The sequence below is a fragment of the Dermochelys coriacea genome, chromosome 6, assembly GCF_009764565.3.
Source record: "Dermochelys coriacea isolate rDerCor1 chromosome 6, rDerCor1.pri.v4, whole genome shotgun sequence".
In the NCBI taxonomy this organism is placed as follows: domain Eukaryota; kingdom Metazoa; phylum Chordata; order Testudines; family Dermochelyidae; genus Dermochelys; species Dermochelys coriacea.
The window spans coordinates 34,381,975-34,400,047 of NC_050073.1; the positions used below are offsets into that span (position 1 = coordinate 34,381,975).

An 18,073-nucleotide genomic window follows, 5' to 3' on the forward strand; every position below is an offset into this window, starting at 1 on the left:
TACATTATTTTTGCTTGTTTGTTTTTTTCAAAACAGATTTACTGTATTGCAAACATAACCATGCGGGGAACAGTGTAAGAACAGAAGAACTGCAGCTGAAAAATAATTTTGGTGATAAGTGGAAAGGCAGGTCTGTGGAGGCACAAACATATAGGAATCAACCAAAAATCTCAACTACATTTTCTTTCTGTGCAATCACTCATGGTCATTTAGGTAGCTGTAGTGTGATCACTCCACAACAGGATATATGAGTCAGCCAAAACTTTAATTCTTGTGGTCCGCTGCAATTCTGTTCACATATTTCTCAAGAATCTTATCTCGTCCACGCACTGAAGTGCACAAGTTCTTGTCCCCAATCATAATTTCTTTGCAAACCTTTGGGATGGTTCTTTATTCTGACTATGTGCCTTCCCCCATGCTGTTGTTTTCTTTTTTATTTCCTCCTTTTCCAGGAATTTTATCTGTTTTTGTAGGTACCTGTCTTTGCTACTGGAGCAGAAAACTTTCTGGGAGATGTGGTTGGCTTTTGCTCAGCTTTTGTTGGTGAGTCTATATGTTAGCTCCATACACCATCCCAAGGATCACACAGATGCTGCAGACTGTTCTCTTATATATCCATAGCTTGATATATAGTAATTATTTCCTTGCTGGTACAGATTTTGTAACAGATAAGAAAATAAGAATTGCCATACTAGTTCGGACCAATGGTCCATCTAGCCCAATATCCTGTCTTCCAACAGTGGCCCATGCCACATGCTTCAGAGGGAATGAACAGAACAGGACAATTATCATGTGATCCATCCTCTGTTGTCCAGTCCCAGCTTCTGGCAGTCAAAGGTTTAAGAATACTCACAGCATAGGGTCGTATCCCTGACCATTTTGGCTAATAGCCATTGACTAGCCTATTCTGCAGGAACTGATATAATTCTTTTTTGAACCAAGTTATACTTTTGGCCTTCACAACATACCCTGGCAACAAGTTTCACAGATTGGCTATGCGTTATATGAAGAAGAACTTCCTTATATTTGTTTATACTTGCTGCCTGTTAATTTCATTGCATGACTCCTAGTTCTTGTGTTATGTAAAGAGTCTCAGTCTTTTAAATCTCTCCTTATATGTAAGCTGTCCCATACCCATAATCATTTTTGTTGCCCTTTTTTGTATTTTTTCCAATTCTCATTGTTTTTGTTTTGTTTTTGAGATGGGATGACCAGAACTGCAAGCAGTATTCCAGGTGTGGGCTTACTATGGATTTATATAGTGGTATTGTGATATTTTCTGTCTTATTATCTACCACTTTCTTAATGGCTCCTAATATTGTGTTAGCATCTTGACTACTGCTGCACATGGAGCAAATGTTTTCAGAAACCTATCAATGATGACTCCAAGATCTCTTGTTTGAATGGTAGCAGCTAATTCAGACCCAGTCATTTTGTATTTATAGTTGGAATTGTTTTCCAATGTGCATGACTTTGCATTTATCAACATTGAGTTTCATCTGCCATTTTATTGCCCAATCACCCAGTTTTGTGAGATCCCTTTGTAACTATTCAGTCAGCTTTAGACTTAAGTATATTGAGTAATTTTGTATTGTCTGTGAACTTTGCCACCTCACTATTTACCCCCTTTTCCAGATCATTCCCCAACATATCGTGTTCATCTGTGTGTCTGATAATACTGTAATTTACTATAGTTTAAACCAATTTTCCTGGTACTGAAGTTAGATTTACCAATCTGTAATTGCCAGGATCGCCTCTGGAGCCTTTTTTACAGTTAGGCATTACATTAGCTATTCTCCAGTCATCTGGTACAGAGGCTGATTTAAACAGTAAGTTACATAACACAGTTAACAGTTCTGCAGTTTCATATTTGCGTTCCTTCAGAACTTTTGGATGAATACCACCTGGTCCTGGTGACTTATTACTGCTTAATTTGTCATTTTGTTCCAAAATCTTTTGGTTCAGGCGTGTGGCTCTCCCTCGTGTCCTCTGCAGTGAAGATTGATGCAAATAATTCATTTAGGTTCTCCACAACAACCTTGTCTTCCTTGAGTGCTCCTTTAGTGCCTCAATCACCTCAATCAGCCCCACTGATTGTTTGGCGGGCTTCCTCTAGCCAGGTAATTGCTTTGGTCACCCTATGTTATTCTGTGTCCCAATTTAATTGAGCTAAACTAGCACCCTGGGATTTTTGATGGCACATGGGTTAGTGTTAACACTTGTTGGGAAACTGAGTACTTATCTGTGCCTAATTTTTAGTAACCTAAGTTCATTTTTCTTTAGAGAGTGGGGTCATCAATGCACAACAATGTCACAAGAAGTATCTAAGAGCTCAGACTGGGGAAATCATGCACAATAAAAGACAGCAATTGCTACCAATGTCTGTTCCAATTGCCTTTCATTTTCCTATGAAAGGAATGATTTGCCAAATATTAAGAGGTTTTCATGTAGTTGTGGATTATGAGCCTTCATTCTTAACAGCTATGTTAATTAAGGTAGAGCTTATGTTTTAAAGCCATTACAAGTATTACAATACCTCATAGGTAACCCCACTGTCAGTACCAGCATCCCAAGGTATCAGATCCTGAACGACTTTCTGAACCCAGCCACAATCCTTGGTACAAAGGTCTTCGGCTGACAGGCCTACATTCCAGTCAGGACTGGGGCCTAGCATGGTAAGGAAAGACATCAGGTGACGAGTCCTGTCCACAGAAAATTCAGCAGAGGGAGCAGCTCTCCTGCAAATAAGAAACAGGAAGATAAAGTTAACCGCTCAAGTAAAGTTTGCTATTTGAGCAGCAATGAGATTTGTGCTTTAAATGGAGAAAAAATTAGTCAGCTCAGACACAACATATATCTGAAATCTAGAGATAAACAGAGAGATATGATAGAGTGAAGGCACAACACAACTCTCATACACTGTATCCTTTTCAGCAGTGAGACAGCCTTTGTGTATTATATTATGAAATGGCTCTTACTTCATTCAAGGATGTTTATGGTTTATTGTGTCTCAATGGCTTGGAATGAAGAGTTGTGGCAAGTGTCCTTACTTTATAGTCATGTAACAAAAAAGCCTTGTCAATATGTTCTCATATACCATAACAAATTAAAAACTTCAAGCAACACTGTAGGAAGTATCATGAAGTAATATTCATTTTTGACTGTCAGGATATTTTTAATCAGCAGTGCACTGTGGCTTCAATTTAAAAAATGCCTAGAAGTGCAACTTAAAAAAACCAATCATTAGTGAGATTTTCGTGCTCATGTAAGTGAGTGATTAACAGCACTGGCTAGACCAAGAGAATAATGCAGCCAGGCATTGTGCAAGTTTCTGTTAATATACGTCAGTGATGATGTGCAAGCACCCCTACTTGTCCAATCCTTGCCAAAGATTCTCTCAAGGAGAGACTGTTAATCATGTGGTGCTTTGTACTGTAGACCAATAACTATCAAATTCCTATTCAACTGGAAACTAAAACCAAATCTGAGCCAAAATCTCCATTCACATGTAAAACACTAGAATATTAACTCATTTTGTCATCTTTCCTATGAACAGCAACTGCTAGGTTACTTTACATATAATTAGGGCCATCAATTAATCGCAATTAACTCAAAAAAATTAATCATGATTAATTGCACTGTTAAACAACAGAATACCAGTTGAAATGTATTAAATATTTTTGGATTTTTTCTACATTTTCAAATATATTGATTTCAATTACAGCACAGAAGTGTACAGTGCTCATTTTATATTATTTTTATTACAAATATTTGCACTGTAAAAATCAGAAAAATAAATAGTATCTTTCAATGCACCTCATACAAGTACTGTAGTGCAATCTCTTTATTGTGAAAGTGTAACTTACAAATGTAGATTTTTTTTGCAGCATAACCGCACTCGGAAACAAAACAGTGTAAAACTTGAAAGCCTACAAGTCCACTCAGTTCTACTTCTTGTTCAGCCAATTGCTAAGACAAACAAGTTTGTTTACATTTACAGAAAATACTGCTGACTGCTTCTTATTTACAATGTCACCTGAAAGTGAGAACAGGTGTTTGCACGGCACTTTTGTAGCTGGTGTTGCAAGGTATTTATTTGCCAGATATGCAAAATATTCGTATGTCCCTTCATGCTTCAGCCACCATTCCAGAGGACATGCTTCCATCCTGATGATGCTCGTTAAAAAAATAATGCGTTAATTAAATTTGTGACTGAACTTCTTAGGGGGAGAATTGTATGGCTCCTGTTCTGTTTTACCTCATTCTGCCATATATTTCATGTTATAGCAGTCTCGGATGATGACCCAGCACATGTTCCTTTTAAGAATACTTTCACAGCAGATTTGACAAAACACAAAAGGTAACAATGTGAGATTTATAAAGATAGGTACAGCACTTGACCCAAGGTTTAAGAATCTGAAGTGCCTTCCAAAATCTGAGAGGGAGGAGGTATGGAGAATGCTTTCAGATGTTTTAAAAGAGCAACACTCCGATGTGCAAACTACAGAACCCGAACCACCAAAAAAGAAAATCAACCTGCTGCTGGTGGCATCTGACTCAGATGTTGAAAATGAACATGCATTGGTCTGCTCTGCTTTGGATCGTTATCGAGCAGAACCCATCACAAGCATGAACGCATGTCTTCTGGAATGGTGATTGAAGCATGAAGGTACATATGAATCTTTGGTGCATCTGGCACGTAAATATGTTGTGATGCTGGCTACAAGTTCTCACTTTCAGGTAACATTGTAAACAAGAAGCGGGCAGCATTATCTCCTGCAAATTGTAACCAAACTTGTTTGTCTGAGCGATTGGCTGAAGTAGGACTGAGTGGACTTGTAGGTTCTAAAGTTTCACATTTTTATTTTTGAACGCAGTTATTTTTTGTACATAATTCTACATTTGTAAGTTCAACTTTCATTATAAAATGATTGCACTACAGTACTTGTATTAGGTGAATTGAAAGGTACTATTTCTTTTGTTTTTTACAGTGCAAATATTTGTAATAAAAATAAATATAAAGTGAGCACTGTACACTTTGTATTGTGTTGCAATTAAAATTAATATATTTGAAAATGTAGAAAACATCCAAAAATATTTAAATAAATGGTATTATATTATTGTTTAACTGTGCGATTAATAGTGCAATTAATCACATGATTAATTTTTTTCTTGCTAGTTACTATGACTCAAATCTGGCAATTCTAGTCAGTGAAAACTTTCTGACATCAGCGGAGGGGATTCCTTTTGTTACATGCTTGAGACCAAGGCAGACTCTTCATTTTCTTTCACTCCTATACCAAAGCAATCTCTGTTTGATGGGCATTTGAAGATTACAAGGTATTTTTGCTCTAATTCTTGCTACTTTTCTTCAGCCTGCCTTTTCTGGGTCGTTGCATTTCTTCCCCAGTCAGTGGAAGTTTACTTTTTCCATTGGTGCTCTTATCACTGAAAAAAAATGTAGTGAGTAATTTGTATATTTCTCCTAAATTTTACCGTGGCTCCTAGAACTCCTAGTACATTAAGAATCATAACAGACCAAATACACTTTTCTCTATTACTTTTCTTTAAGTATATAAGGTTCAGAACTCAAGTTTCAAACTTGATTGCCCACGTTAGGGTGCCCAGTTCCCCATTTGAGAACCCAACAACAGACAGGGGTGGCCTAACATAAGAAGAGGGCTCCAAAGTTTCTTTACCTCAAGAAAATTAATAGTAATGTGTTTGGTTTTGGTTGTTCTTAGTCCTGAGCCCATAGAGCTGTTCCTATGCTGTTCATATGTTTTATGGTATAAAGTGTTTACTGAATTTTCTTATAGACCCCAAATAGAAAACTTTTCAACCGTTTGGTGAAATATCTGAGTGCTTTATTAAGGAGTGGATTCATATGACCTGACTCTGGTTAGGTAGCGCTCCAGATTGAATAGTACCTTAAAAGACAAGTCAATGTGAGGAAATGTATCACAATCTGGTCTGAATGAAATATTTCTGATAAAACATACCTGCAAGTCATACAGGAGCAATCACTCTTAAACAATCTGCCAATTACCATGGATAACTAATGAATGTTACCTGCATATCAGAAACACCTCAATTTTCCCTATCAGAATTATGGTGAATACTGAGATAATTGAGGTAACTATCTACTGTGTTTATCTAGGGCAAAATTAATCAATTTTAAAGGCAAGCACTATACAGTATAAATAATGAATATATGGCCATTTTGTGCACAGTCACAATATGAAACTTGTCATCTTGTCTTTGGCTTTCTTTCATTTCAGTCCTGACGGAGGCATTCACATGCCTGCCCTTCAGACAATGATGAGAAGTAGACTCTGTCCTACTGATTGAAGACAGATGATTAGAAATCCACAACAAAGAATATTTCAGACACATTTTGATGGAAACCTTTTGTAAATTGCTATTCCCTGTTATAAGTTCATGGCAGTAGAATTGGATCTTTGTTTGAATCCACTGTTAGAAAAGTAAATATTAATCATATTCTCAAAATAATATAAAATCAATCAACTGCACATTTGAGACTAACTAAACCAATATTGAACTGGTTTATAAGTCTTTGTGAACACTTTGCTAGTAAGATATTTGCTCTTTTCGTACAGATTTCTGTTATTTCAGACATACTGTGTAATATTGTTTAACAATAATATTTAGCACTTCATCTTCAAAGCCCTTTGCAAACATTAATTATGCCTCAGCTCCCTGGGCGATGGTGTAAACCTTGGAGGATTAGTATCAAAGAACAAGAATTGTGAAGATGACATAAAATGAAGAATCTAGCTAGCTGCTACTGTATATGGAAAACTCTGCAAGATCTGGAAGGCTAATGATATTTAGATAAAAAGCAAAAAAAAATCAATGTAGATAAGACAACCGTCATGCCTACACTTCTGAACAGGCTGGAATGCTGGAATATGAGGAAACACAATGAACAAAAGATTTCAACTGTAGACATGAACTGGCTGAGGGGCATACTGATTGTTTCAAGACTGCAGAAAATAAAAAAGAAGTGATAATGTAACCCACACACCACCTGGTGTGGTGGTCTGTCCCATCTAGTGGCACAGAGACCACTTAGACATTACTGGCTTTTAGCTCATGCAGTAGAGGCTCATGCACTAAACTCCAGAGGCCCCAGGTTCGATTCTGCCTGCCGACGACTGGGGTTTGTGGTGTCACAATAAGAAAATGGCTAGGGCAAGAAATGATGCTAATACAGAAGATTCAAGAAAGATGACTATGATAGTTTGGATATGCCAAGAATGGACTTGGGAAGGATGCCATACCTGGCAATACATACTAGACCATAAGGATCTAGTAATAGAGGAAAACTGAAGAGGTGTTGGATAGACACAGTGAAGAATGACACAGAACAAAAAAGTTTAAAAAGCCAGGAAGCTGGTACAAGACGGAAAGTGGTGGACAGACTTCATTTGTCCCACTATCACTATTGAGAGAATGGCCAGGAATCAAAGTAGTAGTAGGTAAGTAGCTATTATGCCCATTTTATAGGCAAAGAGGTTTGTGCCTTTTACCACCACACTTTTCAGAAAACAGCTGATAAATTCCATTGTACAATATCATGTAAAGTTGATTATTTATTATTTGCTTTTATACACAGAGTGTGGTGCTAAATCCTTCCCTGGCATTCTTGTACTTAATTGCACAGGATGTAAGTTCTCCATATTAGAGCTAGGCAATTTTTTTTTTGGACAAATAGCTTATTCACAAAAAACTGCAATTTTGGGTTGACTGAAACTGTTAGTGAATTCAGGTCAAATTCAGCAAATTTTGTTTTCCATTTTTTCCTGGCAAAAACAATTTCCAAAACAGTTACGAAGTTTTGACTTTTTGTTTTGAAACCAGCCCTTCTGAAATATAGCTAAATTCAACTAAACAAACAAACAAAGGGAAAAACACTTCTCAAACCAAAAGAAACTTGTTTGGGGTCAAACAAAATGTTTTGTTAAGCCCCAAATAATTCCCCCCCCCCCAGTTTGGCTACCAAATTGAAAAATCACTTATTCACCCAGCTCTATTGCATAGTCCAATGTCAGTTACCACAATGTATCTGCCCAGAATGTAAACCAGAGCAGAATCTGGCCACGTTGTGTACGAGAATATAAGACATGACTAAGCAAGCTACCATGATAGGTAATGTTATAGCTGATAGTTATTTTCTGAACAGTCTGATGGTGAGGGAAGTCCTAGGTTTTAATCCTGGCTGTGCCACTGATTTGTTGCATTGCATTGGGTAAATCACTGTAAATTACTGTTATCCATAGAACAATTTAGCCCTATAACAAAAAGACTTTCTCTGTCCACTCTTGTTTTCAGATTAGTTTGGCTGTCCTTTTGATTTAATTCTAGGAATTATCATGTAATTAACACATTGATATATTGCATTAATGTGAATGTTGTACACAAAACCACACCCACAAATTATTGCAGTGACTGCTCTGTCCCAAGTGTACAGAACATAGCTCCCTGCAGAGACTACGGGACATGTCTGAGCATTTGGCTGGAGGAACTTACTCAAGGAGATTCATACACTTTAAAGCCAGTGTTGCAATGAAAGACAATGCACCTAGTCTGAGCTCCCGTAGCATAAGGGTATGCACTGGTAGAAGTACAGAAAATGCCCTTGAATATATATGGCACACGAGAACTAGAAGTGATCCCAAACCAAAACACTTGCACTTTTGGAAAGTTTTGATCCAGATACAAATTTCATGACAAGCCCCATTATCAATGGCTCAAGCCAAACCCCTAGATATGGACACTGGGAACTACAAATCCTGATCTGAACTTTCTGGCTAAAGGCGTCCTTTGATAACACATTAGCTTGGACATTTTAAAAGTTTATCATTTGAGGTGCAGAATTAAAAGATTATTTTAAGTACATTATCAGACAAATTATCTGTGGAGCCTGTTCCTCTCTAGTGTTAATTTTGTTATAACTGGTAGTAGAATAGGAGTACTTGTGGCACCTTAGAGACTAACACATTTATTTGAGCATGAGCTTTCGTGAGCTACAGCTCACTTCATCATGATGTATCCGATGAAGTGAGCTGTAGCTCACAAAAGCTTATGCTCAAATAAATGTGTTAGTCTCTAAGGTGCCACAAGTACTCCTTTTCTTTTTGAGAATACAGACTAACACGGTTGCTACTCTGAAACCTGGTAGTAGAACATTCATTGCAAATTTGGACCACATTTCAATAATGTCGCCAAAGCATTCAACATTTGTACACTATTTCTAGGGCAACTGTCATTCAGAAGGGGAGGTTGGCTACTCTAAAACATGGGTAATGATCACTGCCTATGTTTAAGTGGGGGTAATGTCTCATGTTTTTAAAGTGGAAAGTTTTAAAACTTCCTAGTGACCACAGAAATAAAGATTTTGTAATACTGACTAGAAACCAAGTTCTTTCCCTCCACAGCATTGCCAAAACATCTGAATACTGGCCTGAAGCATTTTCTTATTATAGCTAATTATTTAGTGCATTAAATCACACAAGTTGGAAAAACCAAATGTTAGCTGGAACAGATCTATAAAGTAACTCAGTTGTTCATATGGGAGCATGGGTAGGACTGCTCTCTGCTTTCTAGTGCTTTGGTCCTTCTAGTTTTAATTTTTTATGCAATGAGGATTCCATTACTTCTCTTAGATGGTAGTTTCACCTTTAAAAAGATCTCATCATTTAGAAGTTTTTCCCGATGGCCACCTAAATTTACTTTTTTTCACTTCACTTATGAATGTAGTCAGATGTGCCTCCATGTCTCCAGAAAGGAAAGCCATGAAACTTCTAAACTCTCATCCCTGCACTTCTTGGGTCTGGTAGTGTTATTCTTCAATGGATGATGACATCATTGAAAGAAGATCTTATCACATACAGTAATATAATGTAAATGGATCATTTCACAGTAAGAATCTACCATAGTTAAACAATCTCTGCTAATTATGTGTTCTAAATGAAGCCGATGGAACCAAAATGGTGTAATCCAGCATGTAAATGAGCTCTCCCCTGCCATCTATTGATGTGCTGAAGGAAAAGGAGCACACTATATTTGCAAAAAGAAAAGGAGTACTTGTGGCACTTTAGAGACTAACAAATTTATTAGAGCATAAGCTTTCGTGAGCTACAGCTCACTTCATTGGATGCAGAAACACATAAACTTTGCCTACGTGACCAATTTTTGCTGTTTGGGATTAAAATTCACTTTAAACTTGAATGTAGGAGTAATGAAATGCTATCCTTATTGTATGCCTTTAAGGGGGTCACCCTAAATGAAAAGTTTCAGAGTAGCAGCCGTGTTAGACTGTATCCACAAAAAGAACAGGAGACTAACAAATTTATTACAGCATAAGCTTTTGTGGGCTACAGCCCACTTCATCAGGTGCATACAATGGAACATTTAGTAAGAAGATACATATATACATACAGATAAGTTGGAAGTTGCCATACAAACTGTGAGAGGCTAATTAGTTAAAATGAGCTATTAACAGCAGGAGAAAAAAACTTTTGTAGTGATAATCAAGATGGCCCATTTAGACAGTTGACAAGAAGGTGTGAGGATACTTAATTTAGGGAAATAGATTCAATATGTGTAAAGTATCCTCACACCTTCTTGTCAACTGTCTAAATGGACCATCTTGATTATCACTACAAAAGTTTTTTTCTCCTGCTGTTAATAGCTCATTTTAACTAATTAGCCTCTCACAGTTTGTATGGCGACTTCCAACTTATCTGTATGTGTATATATATATCTTCTTACTATATGTTCCATTGTAGGCATCCGATGAAGTGGGCTGTAGCCCACAAAAGCTTACGCTCTAATAAATTTGTTAGTCTCTAAGGTGCCACAAGTACTCCTGTTCCTAAATGAAAATTTACTTGCTAAGCCAGGGGTAGTAATGCAACATCCAAGTGAAAGTCAGAGGGGGTGTGGGGATAGGTCTTCTTACCATGGATGCTGTTGAAAGAGTTCTATATACAATTGGACCCTCCTGCGCTGTTCAGGCCTCAGAACATGGCATCACAATTAGAGGTAGAGGCAGCAGAGAAGCTGATGAACAACAGTGAAGGTGATACAGCAAAGGCAGTAGCAAGTTACAAGCGATGGCAGAGAACCCCTGACAGCAGGAGCAGCAGAGTAGTTGCTTGAGTTCCCCTTCGGGGTCATCTGTTGCTGTTTCACCATGCAAGGTGGGAAAGCAAGACAAAGGATTACTGTCCAAGATACTGTGGGGCAAGGGTTTACTCATGGTTTGCCGCCTTTTGAATCATTGTTGTGGTGTTTCTCCAAGTTAATGCAGAATTCCCGCTCCCTTTTATTAAAAGTTTTCTTTTGTTATGCACAGACTCAGTGCTTTTGAGTGAGTGGGGAAGTATTGCCTCTTAGAGGTGCATAGGGGTAATGTTTAGTTTTTCTGGATTTCTGGGTTGGGGCTCAAGCCTTGGTGGGGGGCTCAGTTCTTTTTTGTAATGATAAGAGGAATCGTTAGAATGGATACCTAAATCTAGTCCTTGTTGCTTCCAACACTATCTGGCAGAAGGGTTACAAGGGGAAAAGAATTTTCTTTCCACATTGATGTTAATCTTTCTCTCAGTAAAAAGCAAATATTACTCTTCCAATACCCCACCTAAAAAAAAAAAAAGTTTCCTCCAGTGAAACATGGACCCTGTTTTGTAGTGCCCACAAAGTCAAAGGTTCAAAACTGAGTCTCGCTTTCTGTGAGACACACATACAGAGAAAGAATAAGTTGCAAAGCAAGTCTAACTTCCCCCCTCCCTGATAAAATGCTAGGTTACAACTTTGATTCTAAAGCTACATCTGGGATTTTCCCCATCTGTAGTTTTTAGCAGACACAGTATTTTTCCACTGTGGGGTTGAATCTCACTGCCACTGCTGTCAATTCCTGTCACATAACACTGCATGACGGAAAGAAACAGATATTGCCCTGCATTCTAATTCTCTTATTCACCCTCTCCAGTCTGGTTTTTCAGCTCTCACTGTGATTTGGCCCACCATTGGCTATTGGAGTTGTGCAGTAGGGTTCCCATGCAAGACAAGACCAGTGAACACTGTTTTTCTTCAGTTTCCAAAAAAGGTTAAAAGCAACACAAAAGTGTTTTTACTTTGTCAGGTTTGCAATAGGTGATAAAACTACTGTTACTTACATCAATGAAGTAGGGAAATGGGGCAGGCACTGACACTCCAATGGAAAATCGCACTTACTCCTATGTGTACTACCATTTACAGGGATACTACTGAGAGCTTGGTGAGGGGAAATGATTTTGAGTGTGGAGGAATCCTGAATACTGGGCAGAAATATTGAAAACAATATTTTACAGGACAAAACCTGCTATACCAAAAGTATATTTTTGATGGTGGTTCTTGTTTTATTACTCTATTAGAACATGAAGGAAACAGGAGGATGAATAGGGAACTGAAGTCTTTGGGACTGAGGGGGTATGAATTTGCTGACCGCAAATACAATAAAAAGGTGAAGCTAATAATGTTAATAGTTTTCACATACAGTCTTGTTATTTATTGAATGCGGGCAGTGTGCTCAAAGATATTCCAAACACAGATGGTGATACACCCCCCACCTCAGGGACTTGAGAATCTAAAATAATATTACCTTTCATTAAAGCATTATGAGCAAAGACAAAAGTGTGGCAGGTGCTTTTGCTGCAGCAATGGAGAGAAACTTAAGTCTTAAAGAACTTTAGTGATGTTACGGTGACTATGGGTCCTTGATAATTGTCACAGCCTCCATTTTGGTTGTGACTAAAGAATGATGCCAGTGTGAGTAAGTGGGAGAGTAGAATGGGAAGGGGAGAACGAGATGTGTAAGTTTGTTATGATAGTTGTTATTAAATTGGAAAGGACTTCCAGCTCAGGTGGCAGAGTCAAATACTATTGGTTTATCTGGGGAAAACTGGTTGAGTCTATGGAATGTAATCAGCTAAAAGGGGTATTTGGCAGTTTTGGAATAGCTGGCACTGCTACCTCTCTGTGGTTATTGACAGGGCTGGATTAAGGCATCAGCATTACAGACCTGTTCCTAGGGCCCAGCTCCTAGAATCACATGATTACATCAGAATCTGAGATTTAATTTAAACAAAAGGTAAATTCTGAGCCCTCACGGACATGAAGAACAACTTAAAAGCATGATTTGAGTGTAACTGTTGCAGAGATATCTACCTGAGTGTGCAGACAGCCTGAAATAAGAGCTCTGAGATATGAACTGCACCATGCAATTCTACAGGGCATTAACTCCAAGACCCATTATTTTGAGATGCTTAATCAACACCACCTCAGCGAGGTCTGTGGGTGTGTCAGGAGCAGAAGAATACAGTGAGCCCAGCCTTTTCTCTCCACAGCTAGATATACCAGCAGTCAGGCTGTAAGTACTGGGAGACAGCCCTGATGCCCTCCCTGCTGATCTGGAGGCAAAGGGGCCTCTGCTGCCACTCCCGAATGGGGAGTAAGGGGCCACATACCCCTGCCCCTCACCCTCTGTGTGGGAGTCCCTGTCACTTGCACTCCAAGTGATGAGATGAAATCCTCATGGTGTGCATCATGCCCTGGCTTGCCTTCATTGGCAGAGGGAATTTTTTGCTACTCAGAAAAATTTCCCCACGTTCCCAGGGGGGATATTTGAATGTGTTCCTGTGGGTTTGGTGCATTTTCTCCCTTCTCTGACACATTTTTGAAAAAGTTTTTACAGCGTTTACAATACAACTTTTTAAAATATGGTAGTTACAGGATGTAATGACAGTATTATCAAACTGATTTTAAGCATGAAGGGCTCATGGACCGTTCTGGTTTTACACAACTAGGAAACTATGTGCATCATGTCAGACAATTCACCAGAAAGAACTACCTCAGCAACACAGATAAGATACTTTAACGTGAGCTCCCAATGGCAACTTACAAGTCCCTATTACAGCACAGACTGAAACACAATACTAAAGTAACTGCTTAGATAGCCTCTAGGAAAAGAACCTGAGTAGAGCTAAATAAATCAAAGTGTCATCTCTCATAATGCAGTTACTAGGAGACTGCACATCTAGAAGGCCTAGGCTGACTGTACCTCTTCACACAATACCTAACAGCTTCTTGGGAGTCAGTTAGCACTACATTAGCAGTCCTCGGTAAATACTTTCTTCTGTGTCTCTTGGCAGTACACCAACAAGCTAAAGGTGAAAGGGTCCTCCTTACCCCATTTATGTATCCCTGGAGCTATCCAGTACCTGGACTAAACTATTTGTAGAAAGTTTGCCTCCAGTATCCCTTGGAATGGAATTTAGAGTGAGATTAAATCTGGTGAATCATGGTATCCAGTATAAAAACATGGCAGTAGCTACAGAAATGTCACTTTGTGCTAATACAGCAATATAGACACTCTTCCATTCTTCTGTAGGTGGTATGTGGGGGAATTAGCTGATCACGAGACAAGGAAAACTGCATGTCCACTGGACATTATAAAAGAATTAACCATTATACTAGAGGTATAGTCAACAAAACAGGCATCTTTGTATTCAAATACTCTCGCTTCTTCAAGAGGACAGCTCCCAAGTAATTGATTGAAAGAGGTGTTTATTTAGAGGGGTGGTTGATTTTTCACTAACACAAATGCCACTGTGTGAATGGAAGCACATCTCACATATTGCTGTTCTTGAACTGCTAGCTCTATAATTCCCAGCAGTACTTACACTAAATCAATTTTTATTGACTAAAACTTAAAGAACATGACATCCTGGAATCACGTACCAGGAAAAAAAAAGCTCTTCATGAGAAGAAAGGAAATCAACAAGGTCTGGAATTGAGTGTAAAACACTGATCCTAAAACCCAGCAGCTGACAGAACAAATAAGATAGCATATTAGGAAAAGCGTTCAGAAAGCCATGTAGAAGAAGAGAAACATCAAAAGGAAAAACACAGAATTTTATCAGCAGACATTGACACTTGAACATCAAGATAGCATTTCATAGTCACAGAAAGAGGGAGAAGCCTGCTTGGAGAATGCATTTAAGCAGAACTTCTGAAGTTTCCAAATCAGGTGAGTGTTTAACCTGCTGAATAATTTAAACAGGGATGTGCCCCCAGAAGACTCAGCAAAAGCAAACAATTAGAAAAAGATGAACATGGAGTCAATAAAATATGACTTGACAGTCATATAAAGAGGAAGAAAAGTATTTAATGCTAAGCTGTTATCAACATTGTCTCTCCCAGGCCCAACTTAAAGGAGGCAACAGTAAGGCTTTGGAAAGTTTGTTTCATAGTAAAGGTAATAAAAGAAGGCTGCACAAACTCTTGGTCACTTACCTTTCAGGCTTCCAAAAGAGCTTGATAAAAACACTGACACTCAAAAACATTGAACTTCAACTTGCTGAGAGAATTGGCTATACAACTGAGTGAGTGACCATCTCATTAACACTAGCATAAAAAAGTTCTGAGACAGAAATCTGTTCTGAAATGAAGGCTTCGACTGTTTTTTAACAACCTCACAAACTGAGGGACAGATTCTGCTACTACTACACTGAATAACACCTCAGTCTGCAACTAGCCCCAAAGAAGTCAACTCAGCATAAGGAAGCACTGAATCATGCCCAAACTTTTGTTTTCATATCATTGAAGGGTTTCTCACCCTTTTTCTTTCTGAGGCCCCTCCAATATGCTATAAAACTCTATGGCCTAGCTGTGCCACAACAACTGCTTTTCTGCATATAAAAGCCAGGGCTGGCATTAGGGGGTAGCAAGCCAGGCAACTGTCTTGGGCCCCATGCCACAATGGGCACCACAAAGCTAAGTTGCTTAAGCTTCAGCTGCAGGTGGTGGGGCTCAGGACCCCGGTTTGCAGTCCCACCCAGCAGAGCTATGACTTTCTGCCCTGGGCCCTAGTGAGCCTAATGCCGGCCATGCTCGGTGGACTCCCTGAAACCTGCTCATGGTTGAGAACCATTGAGCTAGAGTACCTAATATGTCAATATAGCGTAGTATGTAATATGCAATATAATATACATATGTAGATTGGAGACAGAATGTAATGCAGCTTCATTATGTATTAACAAATGAGGATTTTTCCTTTATGTAGAAACTTCTTAAACACTCCCACATATCTAGTAGTAAAAGGGGCCAGTTTTATAACATGGTGGGTGTTAATTTCATGTCCTCTGCAGTTTGGTCAAAAACCTTGGCAGCATGGTATTCCTACTGATTTCTGTTGACCTTAGTTCTGTTTAGAGTCAGTGCTTATTTTTAATTACAGCCAAAGCACATTTTAAATCTCTTTTTGTGATATCTGGCATTATAATAGAGTACCCAGGCCAGGAAAAATAGAAAGCCAAACACAGCATGGCAAATAGCACAGGAAGCAGAAACCGCACCTTGCCTCTCTCTGTGAAAGTCATTTCTTTGCAGAGGGCCAGAGCAAGGTCTATGCACCACTTAAATCCTCATGATGAGGGGTGAATTTTAAGAGGATCTTAGGGATAATGGTAATGGCAGCACAACAAATGGGAATGAGGATGTGGAGGTAGATATTACCACATCTGAGGTAGAAGCGAAACTCAAACAGCTTAACGGTACTAAATCGGGGGCCCAGATAATCTTCATCCAAGAATATTAAAGGAATTGGCACCTGAAATTGCAAGCCCATTAGCAAGAATTTTTAATGAATCTGTAAACTCAGGAGTTGTACCGAATGATTGGAGAATTGCTAATATAGTTCCTGTTTTTAAGAAAGGAAAAAAAAAGTGATCCGGGTAGCTTCAGGCCAGTTAGTTTGACATCTGTAGTATGCAAGGTCCTGGGAAAAATTTTGAAGGAGAAATTAGTTAAGGACATTGAAGTCAATGGTAAATGGGACAAAATACAACACGGTTTTACAAAAGGTAGATCATGCCAAACCAACCTGATCTCCTTCTTTGAGAAAGTAACAGATTTTTTAGATAAAGGAAACGCAGTGGATCTAATTTACCTAGATTTCAGTAAGGCATTTGATACGGTGCCACATGGGGAATTATTAGTTAAATTGGAAAAGATGGGGATCAATATGAACATCAAAAGGTGGATAAGGCATTGGTTAAAGGGGAGACTACAATGGGTCCTACTGAAAGGCAAACTGTCAGGCTGGAGGGAGGTTACCAGTGGAGTTCCTCAGGGATCAGTTTTGGGACCAATCTTATTTAATCTTTTTATTACTGACCTCGGCACAAAAAGTGGGAGTGTGCTAATAAAGTTTGCAGATGATACAAAGCTGGGAGGTATTGCCAATTCAGAGAAGGATTGGGATATTATACAGGAGGATCTGGATGACCTTGTAAACTGGAGGAATAGTAACAGGATGAAATTTAATAGTGAGAAGTGTAAGGTTATGCATTTAGGGATTAATAACAAGAATTTTAGTTATAAGCTAGGGACGCATCAATTAGAAGTAACTGAGGAGGAGAAGGACCTTAGAGTATTGGTTGATCATAGGATGACTATGAGCTGCCAATGTGATATGGCTGTGAAAAAAGCTAATGCGGTTTTGGGATGCATCAGGAGAGGTATTTCCAGCAGGGGATAAGGAGATTTTAGTACCATTATACAAGGCACTAGTGAGACCTCACCTGGAATACTGTGTGCAGTTCTGGTCTCCCATGTTTAAAAAGGATGAATTCAAACTGGAGCAGGTACAGAGAAGGGCTACTAGGATGATCCGAGGAATGGAAAACTTGTCTTATGAAAGGAGACTTAAGGAGCTTGGCTTGTTTAGCCTAACTAAAAGAAGGTTGAAGGAAGATATGATTGCTCTCTATAAATATATCAGAGGGATAAATACAGGAGAGGGAGAGGAATTATTTAAGCTCAGCACCAATATGGACACAAGAACAAATGGGTATAAACTGGCCACCAGGAAGTTTAGACTTGAAATTAGACGAAGGTTTCTAACCATCAGAGGAGTGAAGTTTTGGAATAGCCTTCCAAGGGAAGCAGTGGGGGCAAAAGATCTATCTGGCTTTAAGATTCTACTCGATAAGTTTATGGAGGAGAT

General features: G+C 38.7%; 1 protein-coding gene across 1 annotated transcript in view; it reads right to left on the bottom strand.

The window, feature by feature from the left end:
• Positions 1–18,073, bottom strand: part of SPON1 (spondin 1) — a 320,275-nt gene that overhangs the window by 14,839 nt on the left and 287,363 nt on the right. Inside the window, exon 8 of the mRNA XM_038407513.2 lies at positions 2,537–2,738. Within this exon, the coding sequence (XP_038263441.1) occupies positions 2,537–2,738 (202 nt within the window). The remainder of the gene's footprint in view (positions 1–2,536; positions 2,739–18,073) is intronic.